The sequence below is a fragment of the Lissotriton vulgaris genome, chromosome 7 (assembly GCF_964263255.1).
Source record: "Lissotriton vulgaris chromosome 7, aLisVul1.2, whole genome shotgun sequence".
Taxonomy (NCBI): domain Eukaryota; kingdom Metazoa; phylum Chordata; class Amphibia; order Caudata; family Salamandridae; genus Lissotriton; species Lissotriton vulgaris.
In genome coordinates this window covers 997,892,368-997,911,094 of record NC_141695.1, presented here as the reverse complement: position 1 = coordinate 997,911,094, position 18,727 = coordinate 997,892,368, and the positions used below count along the sequence as shown (strand labels likewise).

General features: G+C 46.6%; 1 protein-coding gene across 3 annotated transcripts in view; it reads left to right on the top strand.

Annotated features, from left to right (window-relative positions):
- SLIT3 (slit guidance ligand 3) overlaps positions 1-18,727 on the top strand; it is a 967,014-nt gene that overhangs the window by 832,213 nt on the left and 116,074 nt on the right. For all 3 annotated transcript variants that reach the window (XM_086931418.1, XM_086931419.1, XM_086931420.1), the window contains 2 exons: positions 3,883-3,954; positions 16,454-16,525. In XM_086931418.1, coding sequence (XP_086787544.1) covers positions 3,883-3,954; positions 16,454-16,525 — 144 coding nt within the window. The remainder of the gene's footprint in view (positions 1-3,882; positions 3,955-16,453; positions 16,526-18,727) is intronic.

The following is an 18,727-nucleotide window of genomic DNA, read 5'->3' as shown; positions in this document are numbered from 1 at the left end:
TCACCAAATGTTTCAGAAGTCTGAAATCTACTCCTCTAGATGTTTGGAGTACATATTCGACTTTTCTTGGATTTACAAATAGTCTCAGCAGTACTCCCAAAAACCTATGATGGTGGTCATTTTTAATCATTCTTGAAAGCTCATGATTTGCTTGGGTAAATGTTGACCTAGTTGAAAAATATGCATTTGTGAACCAAGCAGAAAAGACCCTTTTTTTCTCCACATTAAAAGTATGTTTCCCTGTGGAGAAATCCATTCACTCTAAGTACCATGAAATATGGTTTCCTTTCTTAATTCAACCTCAAAAGGCAATTTTTCATTTCTTCCTTTGCACCAAACTAAACGTGTGTATGTTTCGAAGGTGTGTATCTACCTGCAAGTGTTACGCTATTAGCTACAGAGGTGCTTATTTACAAGCCCATTTTGCTGCCGGTGCGTCACTTTTATTGATGCACTGACATATCAATGGGCGTCCCCCTAGGCCCGGACTGGCCGTTGAGGGCACCGGGCAATTCCCCGGTGGGCCGCATGGTTGGGGGCCGGTTTTGGGCCCCTGGGGCCGTTTTTGTTACAGGGCCGTTATGCTGCAAAAATGGCCCTGTAGCAAAAACGGCCGAAAACCGGCCCTGTCACAGAGCGCGGTCGCACCTCTCCCCCCTCCCCTCTTCTCCCGGAGGGGGGGGAAGGGGGGACGGCCAAGCACTTTGCCAGGGCCGGTTCTGGTTCCCAGTCCGGCCCTGGCTATCCCAAATTTACAAAGCCATGTAAAGTCACCATGCATGCCCTTTCATGGCCTTGTAAATATGTTTCCCTTTCACGCATGACCCTGCATGAAAGGTGTTGCAGTGGGTGTTCCCATGCAGCATCCATGGAACTTTATGCATTCCCAGATTTACAACATTTTATAAACCTGGGAATACGTGAGAATCCTACGCCTCCCAGGGGAGGCATAAGGATTTTGTACGAGTAGAAAAACTGTTATTTCTCTTCGTTTTTTCTTTTTCTATGCATATAGTAAGAGGAAAATGCCTTAAATGATTGTTTTTGTGCAGGAAAGTGGCCCTTCCTGCTAAGAAGCAATCATATTTGCAGTGCAGGCACCCTTGCAACATGATGCAAGGATGTCTGCATTGGCACACGACTGCTGTTTGTGCGCTGAAGCAGAGGAGAATGACCAGAATGTGCGGTATCTTTTAGATACGGCACATTCCTGCCCTTTTATTTTGACACACGGATGTGCAGCAGGAAGGCTTCCTGCGCTGCCATGCGCCAAAATATTGAAAATGAGACCCAGAGTGTTTTTTGGTGTTCATCTACTTCCGCAGTGTAGTGTACTAAAAAGAATCCCCCTATTCTGCTTTACTATAATAGCATATTTTACTACACTTAAATTCAGTTTGCAATCATAAAATTCAACATATATTGATTCTGTGAATTGGAACGTTTGAATTCACCACTGAAAAAACATTTCTGTACCCCTAATTACCAGTTAGATGCACAAATACCTCACTGACCCCCTTCCTGCAAACGCTGTAAAAGACTTTACGCCTTTGCTCCTCCCACTCTGGACTAAAATCATCAATAGCTCTCTTCAACAAGGATCCATCCCTGATGCCCTCAAAGTCGGACAAGTCACACCTCTACTAAAAAAAACAACAGCAGACCCCACTGATCTAAACAACTACTGCCCTATTACAAATATTCCCACCCTCGCCAAACTGTTGGAAAAATGCGTACAGCTACAACTGACTAAACACATAGACAAGTTTGATCTCCTCAACGCTCATCAATCAGGCTTCCGTGCAGGGCACAGTACCAAAACAGCCATGACGCACATAGTGGACGACGCCCTCCAAATCCTAGACCAAAACGAAACCTGCCTCTTCATCCTTCTGGATCTCTCCTCAGCATTCGACACAGTTAAACATGAGAACTTACTCGAACTGTTAAACACAAGAATGGGCATATCAGGGACTGTTCTCAAGTGGTTCACCTCCTTTCTACACAACCGTTCACAAAGATTCAAAAGCAACAACCTGATGTCCTCTCTGGTACCTGTACCACTAGGCGTCCCCCAAGGATCCTCCCTCTCCCCTACACTGTTCAACCTAGTTATGGAACCTCTCACTACTTTGCTACAGACATCCAATGTTCACTTTCACATGTATGCCGACGACACCCAACTCTATCTCAAAATACAATCCCCCAAGGACATCATGCTTCTGAACACCACGATCAGAAACACCCAATCCTGGCTTGCAGAGAATCACCTCAAACTCAATGCCCTGAAGACTGAGTTCCTCCTGATCTCACCTCCCGCTAAAATCTCCACGGCTCAAACATGGCTTAAGCAGTTAACAGCTTTAAATGTACAACCTACAGTCGTAGACTCAGCAAAATCCTTAGGCATAACACTTGACGCCAATCTCAACATGCAGCAGCACATCAGCAAGGCAACCAAAGGAGCGAACTTCCAAATCAATACCTTGAGAAAACTTAAAGCCTTCCTTCCAGCCAAAGACTTCCAAACTGCAGTACAATCTATAGTCATCCCGCACATAGAATACGGAAGCACCGCCCTCTGCGGGCTCCCCCTAACAACAACGGCACCCCTTAGAGCGTCCCTTAACGCTGCAGCGAGACTCATCACTGGCTCAAAAAAGCACTCGCATTTTTCCCCTGACTTTAAATCCCTGAACTGGCTGCCTTTTGAAGCCAGAATACATCTGAAAATCGCCTGCATGACTCACAAGGCTGTACACCACAACTCGCCCAGCTACCTCACTCAAAAGCTGACAATCTCGGGTGGCTCTAGAACCACTAGAAGCACAAACAATCTTCTGCTGAAACCTCGAAGATTCAGGAAGGAAAAAACCCATAAACGCTCCTTTTCAGGAATGGCACCCAGGATCTGGAACTCACTCCCTCCTGAAACCAGGCTCATCTCCTCCAACAAACTGTTTAAGAAAGAAGTAAAAGCGATCCTCATGGCTAAATACACATGATCTATTATCCTGTAGCTCTCATGAATCCGCTCCGTAATACCTGCCTGACCCCTTGGTCTACTTGTACTACTTGTATTATGACTTATTTGATTGTATATGTTCCCTATCTGTACTACTTGTACTACTGGTATTATGACTTATTTGATTGTATATGTTCCCTCTTTGTATTTTGATGTATTGTTGACGCACCTGTCTGACTTTGCAAACTGTACCTACACCACCTCAACCATCCCTACTTTTGTACTACTGATGCACCTGTGTGACTATACATTCTGCACGCATCAACCTCAACTATGCCCACCTTTATGTTATCTCCAAAAACACTTGCAGCACGCTTAAATAAGTATATGCTTACTTTTGTACTTTATATTATTGGCGCAACTGTTTGACTATGCACCTTGTACTGACACTACCTCACCCATGTTCTACCTCCTGTTTTCTGACCTAACTATGTAACTATGCACCTTGTACCTAACTACCTCAACTATTACATTCTATTACTCCATCTCCCCCGTGCCCTTGTAAAGCGCTCTGATATCTGCAAAGATCTTGTTCGCGCTATATAAAACTTTCAAAATAAATAAAATAAATAAATACGTTCCCGCTAAGACTACTGTGTAGTGACAGCATCCAGCTGCCTTGAATGTTAAAAATCTCTCCCTTCTGGAAAGTGGTAAGAAGACACTGGAAAGCGTCACAAAGCTTTTATGCCAAAATCATAGGTATTTTATTGAGATTCTCAATAACAGTCCCTTAGTCAACTCTTGGCATAAAACTCTGGCACTTTAGAGAACCCATTACATTTTGTACACTATACAATATTTCTGTCCTTGTTCATAAAATAATTAATTACATATATTTGTACTTATTATTTTAGTGACCTGAGCAATAACAGCATCAGCATACTGGCCAATCACACTTTCAGCAACATGACTCAACTCTCAACACTGTAAGTAAACCAGTGAATCTATTTCTAATGTCCATTAATGATACTAATGTGTGCTAGCTGCTTAACCGTGGCGCAAATTCCGTGGTTTATTTAAGTGGGCGGGGACGCATCAGCCATCGGACGTGCGCGCACTACGGAGGTAGTACTCGCGACGGCCGTTGGCCGACAGAAGCAGCGAACGGGCTAAATTACTTCTCCGTGATACCTTTTTAATATGTTGCATATTCCACCCTATTGTTTCTTTGCCAAAAGTCTTGATGTTATTGATTTAGAGCACATTGGCATATTTACCAAAAAACACAAATCACTTTGGCACATGCAGTATTTCAGTTCGTTCAAATTTCCAAGCGGTTCATTTGCATTTACAGTGAGCACGTCCCCTGCAGGCCTCCAACAGCAGGTCTCCAGCGGCCCTGCCATCACTTATTTTTTCTTTCTCCACTGCAAAGTTAGCCAGTAGCATTCATTGTCCACCTGAAGTCTCGCTCCTTTTGTCAGAAATTTAGATGGTAAAGCACTGATTTTAAGCAGTGCAAATAAAGGAAACATAAAATGCTATGCCCACTCCTAAGTGCACATGACTGTTTGCCTGACCCTCTGGGACCGTCAACCAGGACACTTCAATCAGCACACTCCAAACAGCGCACTTACTTGTTCTCCACGCAGGCTGCATCACCGCCTGCGTGGAGAACATGCCCAGGCCCCCATTCCCTGGCTGAGCGTCGACCCACGACGCTCAGACCAATCACAATGCTGCATTGCAGTGTTGCGATTAGTCAGAAGAGCCTGGCTGCTTACCAATCACAATATGTATTGCAGCATTGTGATTGGTCAGGGGAGCCTGGCTGTGCTTCATGTTCCTGGATTCGATGGATGAGAGCAGGAGCAGAAATGCTGGACTCAATGGCAAGGTAAGTGTTTAGTTTTTTTAACAAAAGGTTTTACATTTCGCCCCGCCACCCACAAGCTGTGCCGCTGCCACTGGATAGATCTTCAGTATTTCTTCACTTCTACTCATAATACTGGGGAGCCATGTATTTGAACAGGAAAAAATGGTAACCATTCTCTGTAGGCTGATGGTCCACCATTCACAGACAGGACAACAGGCTACAGGAGCATTTTTTGAACTTCATCAGGCTTTAGGAAGAGCTAGATACCCCGACCTCTCCAAACTTTGCAAACACATTCAAAACATTTAACCCCAACCCCTGAATCATGCCCATGAATATGTGATAGAATATGTTTTCAGTGCTAATTTCTATATCTGATAGAGACATCTAGCCGCAGATTCCTTAACTTAGAATATCCCCTGGTGTCAGACTAAATCTGGAAACCTTTCCGCAGCAGCACCTCTGTGCGCCGGCGGTGGCGCCGCACAGCTCTGCCATGACGCCGTCCACGGACATGACTTCAGTGGAGCCATATATGCCCCTCCTGGTGCGCTGTTGTCAGTTTTCTTCTTTTCCGCGTCCCAACGCGGATCCTGGAAAATCAGCGGTTCATTGGCTTGTTTTTCAGGCCTTCTCGACGCCTCCGGTGTCATGGAACAGTGTGCAATGCCTTCAGGCTTTAAGGCATGTGAGACCTGTGCTTGTCATGTCTGTCACAGACCCGCACGCCATCTGTATGGTGCCTAGGAGTGCACCTCGACTCCAAAGAGTGCGACACCTGTCAACAAATGAAACCTAAGTCCTTGAGGGAGCGTAGTATGAAATTTATGGCTGCACGGCTGTCCGGTCCTGCACCTTTGCGTCGCCGCTCTCCCTCTCGGGATCTGGCCCGTTCCTGAGGTCGTTCCCGCGGGCATCGTTCAGAAGCGGGTAAGCACAAGCGGAGGTCTTCCTCCCATACGTGTGACGCTGGCGCACGTTCCTCTTGCTTTCTGCCAGGCACGTGCGTTTGGCAGTCGTCTCCTCCGTACCCTCCCTTTCCCGGAGTTGGAGCGACGCAGGCCCAAATGGAGGCTTATTCCAAAGCACTCCACTTATACTTTAGGTCATCCCATTTTCCTAGTCTGCCTTCGGGTCCCACATAGGTGGAAGGCACTCATGTCGTGTCCTCGCCAGCGGATTCGTCCTTGCCGCCGGCTGTGTGCATCGACTCCGGTTCCCTAGCCTATACAACGCTGACAAGACACGGCCCAGAGCGCCCTCCCAGTCATCCGTCCAGCCCACCCCTTCAGTCATCGCATTGCCCTGCCCTGCTACCTGTGCTCATGTAGGAGGTGGCCCCAGGCTCGACGCCTTGTTGGCATCTTTCCTTCCACACACATTGCAGTGGGATCGATGTTGTGAAGCGCCCAGGCCAAGTCCCCTCTGAAGGTCATCGACGTCGACACGACTCCGACCCCACACCGCCTCTTTTGCATGAGACTGGTGTTCCTCCTGACTCCTCGGATGTCGATGCGACTCCCACATGGCATCAGTCGATGCCGGTGCCGGCACCTACGCATCCTCTTTTGCAAGATGTTGACGTTCCTCTGGATCCCCAGATCTGAGGTTGTTTCAGTCCCTGGTGCAGGTACCTAGTGTTGCGTGGCTTTTGGATCAGCCTACGGCTCCTCCATTTTTGCCATCTAGTGGACGGGTTAGTCTCCAATCGTCTCCTACCAACGGTTTATTGTCGCCTCCCTGAAGGCGACTAAGGCTAGCGCTGCTTACGCACGGGCTATTCACAGGGCGGCAGTTATTCTTCTGTTTCAGCCCACTGTGGCTTCCCTGCCTCCTAATCCTTTACTGGATCTTCTCCACATGGAGCCTGTTGAGGTGGAACATTTGCTGTCCCTTGGGGTATTTTTATTTGACATCATGCTTGGCTCATGGGCAAGGCCCTCCTCTGGTGACCCTGTTCATCGGGCGATTACTCGTCGACACCGTCCTGCCGCGGGTGATCCACTCTGCCTGTCCCTTCACCCAAGAGCTCAGGACCTAGTTGCTCAGGCGGCTTTTGACTTGCAGTCTTCCTCCGCCTTGCCATTTAACCTCCCACCTGGGAGTCTAGGTGGTTGGACACATGTGGTTGCCAGCTTTTTGCTTCTGCCAGTGCTGCCATCCGCAGATTAAATACGGCTTGCGTGTTCACATGCGCATCCTCTGCCCTTTGGGAGTTGGTCGAGAACCTTCTTCCTTCTATTCTAGAAGGGCCGCCGCGGGCAGAATTACTTTGCCTTCTGCTTGATGGCAGGGGAATGGCGCAATTTTCAGTCTGATCTTCCCTTGATGCAACTGACTCAGTGGGACGGGCTCTTGCTCGGTCTGTGGCATTGCGCCGCCATGCATGATTGTGCAACACTTTTTTCCCAGACAATGTTCGGGATGCTCTTAGAGATCTGCCAATCAGTGGTGTGGACCTTTTTGACTGCCACGCAGATTCGGTGGTCTTCCGCCACTTGTCTGGGCTACCGTAAATCTGGCGGCATGACTTTCTGCCTTGTGATATATATTTTTCTTCTGCATAGACAATGTTGCCTTATTGGTTTGATTTCTCAAAAAAAAAAAACGGGTTCTTGCATAGTGCCAGGATAGTATAGGCAGCTGTTCCGCCATTTCAGTATTCATTCAGTACAGCTGAATGGTCCGTTCTGTCTTCCTTCCAGTCCTCTGAATGTATGTTTTGCCAAGAGGACCCCCTCATAGGGGTTGAGACTTACCTTATGTGAGGTATTTGCTGGGTATTGCATAACTGCCATAGCCTTGTACGCTCCTCACACTTCCTCACGGACATCCTTCTGGGGGTCAGGCTGTCCTATTTTTCTGCTGCAATCCTAACGTTAGCATCGCTCTATTGCACTTCGGTTGCAATTGGATTCAGTTGTCTGTAGTGCTTCTAGGCCTCGGCATGGGTTCCTTGCCGTGCAGACTCTACTTCGCCTGCCTTGTCGAGGTCTTTTTTTTTGTCAGCATTGCAGTGATCCTCTTATCTATAATGACTGCTTTTCTTTTCCGGCCACTGTGTCTCGGGCCCTTGTTCCCTTCTGTTCAGGCGCAGTTCTTTCACCGCTGGCGCCCTGTCCTCCTTTTGCGCCAGGGACAAAAGCCACTGTGCTGCCCGCTTATTACTTTTGGCGCGAACGTGGGTGAACCTTGCTATGTCTGTTATCATATGGTGTTTGCGTTGTTTCTTCTATGGTTAGCCCTTACTGGGCTGTCTTTCAAGGTAGTGGATTACCATGTACGTCTCTGCTTTACATTGTCTTATGGCCTTGTTTTCTGGCCACTTTCTCAACAGGAGTTTTTTCCACATTCCCAGCTGCTTCCGCACAGTTGTTCTCCACGCTTCTGCTTTGGGCTCATGCTGTACAAAAGGGGGTGGTGATGGATGGAGCATCTGAACCAATCAAACACTCACATCCAGTCAACAGATCTGGGTTTAATCCATCACCATTCTTTAGCCCACACTGCCACCCCAGTTCAGACATGGCCATATGCAAATCAGTCTGACCCTGTGCCTCATGGGAACAGTCCAGCCCGAACTGCCCAGCATGGGTTCATTCTGTAACACTCTCAAGGAGAGTGTTCTCTTCAGGATACTCGCTTGTTGGGTCCCGGGACCATTACATTGGTCCTGACTGTTTCCCCTATTGTGCCTAGCTCCATCTCCTCATCTGTCTTGCGGGGGACCGTTGCTACTCCCGGGCGAGGGGTGAATGCCGCTTACAGCCCTGGACATTGTCCTGTCCAGTTCTGCTTCTACATGACTATTGGTACTTTTCACGTGCCCTTGTCTATTATTGTGTTACGCTTCATTTTGGAGCGCATTTCTTCCTACTCTATATCTGTTCTGTGCTCTTATATGGTGGAATCATGCAGGCATCAATCCTTCATGTGGTGTCCATGGTCCTTGACCCGATCTGCTAGTACTACAAGCTCTTATGTAAGTGTCCGGCTTGTCTGGTGCCCCTTTTTGACGGTTGCCTTCTTGCTTTTGCTTCTCTTGCATCTGGGCGGCTCCTGCTACCCTACAGGAGGGTTTTTGCATACTTTGCGTGCTTCTAGCATCCACACAGTAGGCTTATGTACATTCCAGTCTTCCGCTTGTCTATCTCTCTTATGGTAGCCCTGTTTTGGGCGTTTCTGCTGGTTACCATCGGCCCTTTCACATGTTTGTGACTGACCAAGCATTAACTGGCGTATCTTCTATCTCTGGTACTACCGGCACTTTCTGGCCATGGGTTGGCATCCTGCCAATGGTGTCGCTCGTATTAGCTGGTGCAGGTCTCAACAGTGCTTCTTTCCGCTTTTGTGCATACTGGACGGGTATGCGTTAACTCTGTCATACCAGTTGCCATCTCTCTGGGTTTTACTTGCGGTCGGCACGCCACATCCTGTGGATCTATCAAACCCAAGGTTCAGTTCTACTTCTTTGCGAGTCATGAACTCTCTTTTTCACACCAACATATCTAGTATGGGTTTTCTTTCTCTCACCCGGTATACATACGGGGGTTTTCATGCTGTTCTTGGATGGCTTGTGGTGCCTTTGCCTCCCACTGTCTTCCGCTCTGTTCTGAGCTTCATGGTCTGGTGCGGCTGCGCTGGCTTTCGGTCCCCACCGTGTTTCGTCACCTTGTTGGCGACTACGTTCCCTCAGGAACTTGATGGGGTTCAGTCGCAGATCCACCTCCTCTATGGGTATGGCTTTGGTATCTATTCTAAGTTAAAGAATCTGTGGCTAGATGTCTCTATCAGATGAACGAGTTACTTACCTTCAGTAACGATGTATCTGGTAGAGACACAGTCTAGCCGCAGATTCCTTAACGCCCCCTCGTCCTCCCTGTTCTGCGAGCACCTTCTCAGGTTGGGCTTTCTATACACGCCTCCCTCCGGGTGGCTTGACCCTTCTACAGAGTTATATTTTCTCTTCACTCCGACACAGTGCTCTTTTCTGTGTTCATTGCTATACTCCGCCCATTCTCCATATTCTGCGGTATGCTCATATATCATGTGTCCTTTCCATCCTATGCCTGGATTGTACGGTGTGCAGTCTAACTCCAAAGGTGGTTTGGCCTTCACTTTTGTGGGGTTGCTTTTCAGAGCGGTGCTCTGCCCTTTCCTTTTTCTACTTTTCAAAATACAGTGCCTGACACTGTCCTTTATGGTGTTGTTTTTCACCTTTCAATTTCTTTCCCTTTTTTCATTATTTTTGCACACTGTTCCCATATTCTCACAGTTTTTGGTGGTGGCTCCGCGTTGTGACGCGGAAAAGTTTCTCCAATAAAAACTGATGTCAGCGCGCCGGGAGGGGCATATATGGCTCTGCTGGCGTCATGTCTGTGAACAACGTCATTGCCGAGCCGTGCGGCGGCGCCCCCGGCGTGCAGAGGTGCTGCTGCAGAAAGTTTTCTGGATCCAGTCTGACACCTGGGGATATTCTATGTTAAGTAATCTGTTACTAGACTGTGTCTCTACCAGATACATCTTTACCGAAGGTAAGTAACTCATTAGTTAGGATCGTCATAACATTTATATAGAAAATATTGTGTCATTGTATCATTTCAAAGAACTTGCAACTGTGTTGGTGACTTGGTTCCGAGGTTTGCATCACTGACCATAGTCTGATTTGGATTGTATTAATGTTATATGAGTATTGTGCAGGGGTCCATTTTTTGCTGGCCACGTCCCTGTGTCTTATTCTTCAAAATGTAGGTGAATGTCTTTGGTGTTTGTGGACTGAGTTCAGAGGACCTTTCTTTTCTTTCCACAACTTCTAGATCAGTAGGTATGTCATTACCCTGCATGCGGAGATTTGTTTGCTATTTGCTGAGTGCTGCTGTGCAATCAGATAACCAACTAAGGGGCATGTTTTCAAGGGAATTACACCACAGAAATGTTACTTATAACAACATTCCTGTGGCGTTAAGCCACTTTTTGTGGCGTATCAGTGCTTTGTAAATATGGTACTATTTCATGCAGGTATCTGCATGAAAGGGGCATTCAGTGGGTGTTACACTGCAACACCCTTTGCTTTTTGTATCGTATTTGTAAATCCGAGGCAGTCCCAACAAGCATTGGAAATGCAATAGGTCTCGCATTAGAAAAGTTGGAGCTATTGGTCTTGTAAATGACAAATATTTTATTTATTTGTTGCTTTTTAAAATAGCTAAATTGATAGCTTTGTCATTTACAATGCCAATAGTTATAACTTTCGCGAATGTGACACCTATAGCATTTGGAATGCAACATGTTTTGTATTTACGTGACTTAGATGGCAGCTCTGGTCGTTAGGCCACATCTCTAGAGAGCAGGAGAGTGCAGCAGGGGAGAGAAGCACAACAATGCAATAGGTCTCGCATTAGGAAAGTTTGAGCTATTGGTATTGTAAAGGACACTTTTTTTATTTATGTGCTTGTTTTGAAAATAGCGAAATTAATAGCTTTGTTATTTACAATGCCAATAGTTTTATCTTTCGCAAATGTGACACCTATTGTAACACAATATGTGTTGTAGCACTGAGTGGTGTGAGGGTGAGGGGTGTGAGGGTGAGAGGTGTGAGGGTGAGGGAGGGTGAGGGTGAGTGGGTGTGTGAGGGTGTGAGGGTGAGTGAGGGGGTGTGAGGATGAGGGTGTGTGAGGGTGTGTGAGGGTGAGTGAGGTGTATGAGGGTGTGTGAGGGGGTGAGGGGGTGAGGGACAAATATTTTATTTATTTGTTGCTTTTTAAAATAGCTAAATTGATAGCTTTGTCATTTACAATGCCAATAGTTATAACTTTCGCGAATGTGACACCTATAGCATTTGGAATGCAACATGTTTTGTATTTACGTGACTTAGATGGCAGCTCTGGTCGTTAGGCCACATCTCTAGAGAGCAGGAGAGTGCAGCAGGGGAGATAACACAGCAATGCAATAGGTCTCGGATTAGGAAAGTTTGAGCTATTGGTATTGTAAAGGACACTTTTTTTATTTATGTGCTTGCTTTCAAAATAGCGAAATTAATAGCTTTGTTATTTACAATGCCAATAGTTTTATCTTTCGCAAATGTGACACCTATTGTAACACAATATGTGTTGTAGCACTGAGTGGTGTGGGGGTGAGGGGTGTGAGGGTGAGGGGTGTGAGGGTGAGGAGGGTGAGGGTGAGTGGGTGTGTGAGGGTGTGAGTGTGAGTGAGGGGGTGTGAGGGTGAGGGTGTGTGAGGGTGTGTGAGGGTGAGTGAGGGTGTGTGAGGGGGTAAGGGTGAGGGTGAGGGGGTGAGGGTTAGGGGGTGTGAGGGTGACTGAGGGTGTGTGAGGGTGAGAAGAAGAGAGTAAGGGTGTGTGAGGTGAGGGGAGGATGGTGAGAGGGTGCGAGGGTGGGTGAGGGTGTGTGAGGGTGAGGGTTGTGAGGGTGTGTGAGGGTGAGTGAGGGTGTGTGAGGGTGAGGATGAGTGAGGGTGTTAGGGCGAGGGTGGGTGAGGGTGTGAGGGTGGGTGAGAGTTTGTGAGGGTGAGAGGATGTGAGGGTGTGTGATGGTGAGGAAGTGTGAGGGTGACTGAGGGTGTGTAAGGGTGAGGGGGTGAGGGTAAGGGTGTGTGAGGGTGTGGGTGTGTGAGGGGGTGTGAAGGTGTATTAGGATGAGTGAGGGGGTGTGAGGGTGAGTGAGGGGTGTGAGGGTGAGAGGGTTAGGGGTGAGGGGTGTGAGGGTGACAGGGTGTGTCAGGGTGAGGGTAAGGGTGTGTGAGGGTGAGGGGTCTGAGGGTGAGGGGTGTGAGGGTAAGTGAGGGTGAGAGGGTTGTGAGGGGGGTTGAGGGTGTGAGGGTGAGTGAGGGTGTGTGAGGATGAGTGGGTGAGGGGGTGAAATGGCCTTGGTACTGTGTGAAGCAACATCTAGGTCCCTTTGGCTGTATGCCTGTATGAAAAAAATAACACCTCAAATGGCTGGGCTCCGCGGTTGCAATGGACTGTGCTTACGACACAATTCAACAAGCACTGGCAAAGGCAGTGAAGAAAGTTTGAGCTATTGGCATTGTAAATGACACTTTTTTATGTGTTGGTTTTGAAAACATACATTAATAGCATTGTCATTTACAATGCCAATAGCTTTTCCTTTCGCAAATGTGACACCTATTGCATTTGTAGTGCAATATGTGTTGAGAGTGAGTGAGCGGGAGAGTCAGTGAGTGAGTGGGAGAGTCAGTGAGTGAGTAGGAGAGTCAGTGAGTGAGTGAGTGGGAGAGTCAGTGAGTGAGTGAGTGAGAGAGTCAGTGCTCTGTGTGCTTTCATATTGCAGTGACTCAGTCATTTAGTATGGAAATGCAATTCCTGGTACAGGAATTGTGATATTAAGTTGAGTGTTGCATTATGGGTTGAATGCCTTATTGGCATATGTCTTGATTTTAAATTCTGGGTTCTGTAAACTAAGGCCGAGGGTAAACACATTTTCATTGTCTTTTTAGGACGTTGTTTAGTTGTAAACAGTACAGAGAGGACTTGTGTGTAGGCGCGCTAATTGCTGCTCCGTGTGCTTTCGGGCTCCATTCACTTCCAATCTCATTTGATGTGTTTACGTTTTGTGTTATTCTTTTTAGTGAGGAGAGCTCTGATACATATCACAGGGTTGTTTTGGCGAAACGCGGTTATTAACTCAGATAAATGCACATCACAGCTACAGGACACAGTGGGCTGGTCATGCAAGCCATATGATGTCATTTGTATAATCTGCAAAAAAAAAAAGCATGGCAGCGGCATGCATGATGAAAAGCAGTGACCTGTGCAATCACTTGGGGGAGGGACAGATGTTTCACCATGAGCCCCCCACAGCCCGCAGGTGCCGTGCCCTTTCCGAAAAGAGGTGTGAAGTGTCTGCCAGTGCACAGACAATGGCCAGGAAGGGGGCCAATTAATGGCCCGTGCAGGGGTCCCTCCGTGGCTACAGCAGAGGATAAAGGTCACGAGCGAAGAAAAGTCACCGCAGGGGTTGGAACAGGCCTTCGCACCTTGAACAATACACAGGCACAGCCGGTCCCTGCAAGCGCAGCTCTTTTGCACTAGTGAAATTATGTATTTGTCTCGGTGAACGGTTGCATTGAACATGTTACGTGCAGTTTCACGGTACTTGTGCAAGAAAGCCCAAAACTGGAAAAAAAATGAGCGCAGCAAGCCTGAAACCTCTGCTGCCTATAGTGCTCCGAAGCCACAAAACTGTGCCAAGAACTCTTGCAGTTGCATTTGATTTTCCCTTATTGCCCCTCTCCTGTGTATTCTATGTGGGTGAATGCCCTCGGTGAAGTCACCCTGTGACCCCCAAGATGTCTGCAAATGTGTAGTCCCACTTCTATGTTGGTGCAATGTCCCCTTTCTGGCTTCCAAATCCCGGCCAGCCTAGTTCTTCCAGGTTAATCATGATGAGCAAACAGAGAATTTAAAAAAAAATGCATAAATGTGGCCGATTTCTATTTATACAGCGTTGGCTTGTGTATTGGGCAAATTCATAAATTCAGCAAGCACACACAAGACTTAACCTCGAAGAACTTGTTTTGGGCGACGGTTTCTTCCATTTTCTCTCAACGTTACTTTTTATGAACCTGAGCGTAATTGACCAATTGCTGTCTTGGGCAACTTCAGCCATTTCCAGAGTTAATATTTGTATACCTTTCGCTGGATACTGTGGGTCATCTCTGAGAGGACCGTCACAGTAAAAAAACGAAGTAGTCTTGAGCAGTGCGTTCTAAAAAAAGAATTGCTTGGGTCGCCTACCGATGGCTGAGAAAAGCAATCTCATACAGAGTTTATGGCACGGTAATGTCCTCTCACCGCTCCGAGAGGCATACATTATCTCTTGAATAAGATACGATAACAACGCTGACGGGTCAAATGTTTTTCGTCATTGTGCTGAGAGCTGCCGGCTCCCTGAAAATGTAATGTTCTCTAGGAGTGGCTGTACTTATTTAAAAAGATCGACTGTTCTGCTGGGAAGCTAAGCTGCCTGTTCAAAAAAATTCAGGCCCATGGATGGCTCTGTGGCTCTGGGAGTGTAGGCGACAGCCCCAGCCCTGCCAGCAGAGACAGCAACACCAAAGCAGTCATGTTAGGGCATTTCTCTAACGCCAGTCACGCTAGTGACCTCAGCTTGCTGAACTCAGTTGGTCATGACACGACGGGGTCGAAGGAGCATCGAATCAACAACAAGCGCTGCACTCTCTCCCAGGACGCCAGACGAAGGGGCGAGTTCAATTCTAAATAAAACATTTCACAAAGGCACACACGAGAGATGAGTCATGGGGTACTTACAATTTTTAGCCTGATAGTCTGGCACAAACTGCTCGTCATTGTCAGGTACCTGAGCTGAAGAGAGAGAGAGAGAGAAACAAGACGGAGGGCATTGCTGTGGGGAGAGGGGAGGAGAAATGGGACACGGCCGGCCGGCCGTGAAACTGAAAGCACGGCCGGCCGACCGTGAAAGCCTTTGATGCCGCAGGGGGTGGAGCGGCACCAAGCTGGGCAACAGATGGCTGACAATTTGATGCTGTGCACGCGCATTTTAGGTCAATGCGCACGGGCACAGCACCAAATCGCCAGTTAGTTAAAGTCTGTTTAAAGCCCTATAGTCTCGCTCCGCTCAATGCGCATGCGCATTGATAGGTCACGAGACCTAAAAACTAACACCATACAAGAGCTGCCATTAGAACGGCAAAACTAGGAGAAATGCTTTTATTCCTCCACATTTTGCTTTTTATATGGGTGTTCATTGTGCAGCACACATAGAAAGAGCAAAACGCTAGTTTATGTAAATAATGATGATTTGCTTCTTCTATGTGTGATGCATTCTGCAGCACACATAGAAGTAACAAATCATCATTATTGATTATGTGCAGGAAGGGCCACCTTCCCTTCCTGCACATAAACAATCATTTCCTGTAATGCAGGCACCCTTGCACTATGGTGCAAGGGTGCCTCCGATGGCTCTAGGCAGCTCATTTTAGTGCCAGCGAAAGGGAAAACACAGGGGTGTACGCATTGTTGTAAACACAGCGAATCCCTGCGTTTTGGAAATGTCGGAGCGCGGCACTGCCAAATGTGGTGCTCTTCCGTGCTCTGACATTTCCTTGTACATATACCCCTATATGTCAAACCAGAATGTATTTGATGGTTGGTAGGAGTTCGGTCTCATGTGTTTTATTGGATATTATTATGTGACATATCAGGTGGACTGTGAGCACAGTGGCATAACTATACTGTGTTGTCCTTGGGTGCACGAAAGAGCTGTGTTTCCTTATATTCCCTACATTAATGTGAGCTTCTATAAAGTGAAGAAGGAGGAAAATGCATTTATGGATTGATGTCTTGACAGGAACATAACCTGTCATTCTTTATTGCTGGATTATTTTTCATATTCCCACATCAATCCTACTCAGTTCATAACATTGGCCTCAGTAATATTGGGTCTTGCTAGCAGGTCTTGTGTGAATCCCCGTGATTGATTTAATGGCAGTCTCTCGACACCTCTCGACTTAAATTGATAATGTCTACTGAACAGAATATGCATTTGAATAAAAAACAACCTTGTCATATAATCTTCTGCTTCTTGTAGGATCTTGAGTTACAACCGGCTACGGTGCATCCCAGTCCATGCCTTTAATGGTCTGAAATCTCTCAGAGTGCTGTAAGTATTACTTGTTTCATTTATCCGCCGTGTTCTTAATTAAGACATTGAGCTGACAGCCGGCCCTTTAATGAGCAGATGGCTTCCAGACGGGTTGAAACACTAGGCATTGTTTTGAGCAATTACTTTCAATGTACATGTAGTTAGAGGACATCCTGTATCCAAGGAAGCAGGTAAAATATTCTCCTTATGCACCTGTGCAATACTGAGACGGAAATGTGGAATTTACAGGAAAATAGATGATATTTATCTCTGTGGCTTATTAACGTTACAGAGTACTCTGCACTCTTAGGGGCTTTATGCATACTGTGGCGTCCTTCATTCTGTGCATCCCACTTCAGATGTACCCACTTATTGACATATGCAGCAGAAAAGTTGAATGAGGATGTCTATTTTTACTGCAGCAGTATCATAGGGATTCAGTGGGGTTCAAGTTAAAAGGCATGTACTTCACTTTTCGAATCAGCTGCCACCAACTGTTAGTGGAGTCAGATCCTGGGGAGGGGAACATTGGTCACCCCCACTAAAAGAAGTCCCAAAATAACCTTAATAACTAAGGTGGAAGGGCGTCACCCCACTGCTTGAAAGCTGTACAAAGTAAAAATTAAATGTCAATAACGGACCGTCCATTAATATAATTTTATTTTTATTATTGCAGTTGCACTGCAGTGCAGCCTGGTTGTTAGGGCGGGATGAGGTGGGGCGGGGCTGGTTTCCCCTGACATCGAGGCCAGACGAGGAGTGGTGGCTGACCTTAAGTGCGCATGCCGGCCAAACCGTCATGCGCACTTTGCACGTTCTCCACAGGCTATATTTAACACCTGGGTGGTCAGCATGCGAACATGCCAGCCTCCCAGTCTCTCTCTGAGTGCTGAACCACGGTGCTCAGACCAATCACAATGCTGCTGTTAGGCAGCATTGCGATTGGTCAGGGGATTCTGGGAGACTGTGTGCTTCCTGGTTCTTGCTGGAGGAGAGGCGTCTGCTGTCGACCACCAGGTAAGGTTTGTTTTCTTTTTTATCATTTCTTTTTTCCTAACCCTCCCCCCCACCACCACCTTCACCCGCCACCATTTCCTACCAGCCACCACTGCTTAACAGTCTATCTGTCATTGGCAACATGCCATAATCACATAGAGCACAGGGCTGCAGAGATTTTTCTCACTGGTCTCTTGTACCACAAAAACTCCTTGATCTGTCATAATGCAGAGCAGGTTACTTACTGTACAGTTTGTCTGGGATTTTTAACCCTATAGAGACCGAGTAGCAAGGTACTTTAAGATAACTCGGTAAGATAGGAGAGCAGTCAGGTAATGGTATTATTTAAGGCACAGATGTAAGTCTGCAAATAGTCTAAGTGATCAGGGGTAATATTTATTTTCTAGATTACTGTTGTGAAATATTTCATAATCTGTTGGGATTGTAGGGTTTAACACGTATTTAGGACTGATGTAGCCAAGACCTTTTGATTTTACAAAAATGATATAGATAATTGACTTACTTATGGGGGCTTTCACCAAGTCCTCTTCATCAATTGTTCTGTTATTGTGTCAATCACAATTTTCTTTCTTCCACTCACTATGGCATACATCCTGTGAAAATGGGTGAGCCAACTTCTGTCATTAGCTATTTTCATAGTAACACTGACCATTGCAGTACATTTTAAATTCTGAGTTTGTGCTTCTCCAGAGCAAACTCTCTTTAAGTATACTGCCTACTAGTATAGTGACATGTGACTCCTACACCTTAAAACCCTCACTATCTTACATAACATTTCCTATAGACAGAATTACACATGTATGAATGATTGGCTCTGCATAATGTGTGTGATGTAAAGTGCTCTGACACCATGCCCTGGTATGAGTAGTGCCAGAAAACAAAAAGCATGTGAGAGAAGGCCTATCGAGCAATAAGGGGCACTGGCAGAGCGTGATACTGAGGGACCTCATGGAAAAAGAGTTGTTTTTTGTGTTGGGGTGACATAAAAAATGATTGCGATGGGTGCAGCCAGCGCTAAAGCCAGTCCTATTGCAGGTGATGGCATTTGTTTCTTTCACAAGGAGCACGTCTTCACAGAAAGTACTTCCCCTAAGTGCCCAGTACACATATGGCAAGTCATGCTTTTTGAGACAAAAAAATATTTTTACTTTTAGTTTTTTTTTTATATTGGTGAGGGCACAGTAGTGTACCCAAATATACCAC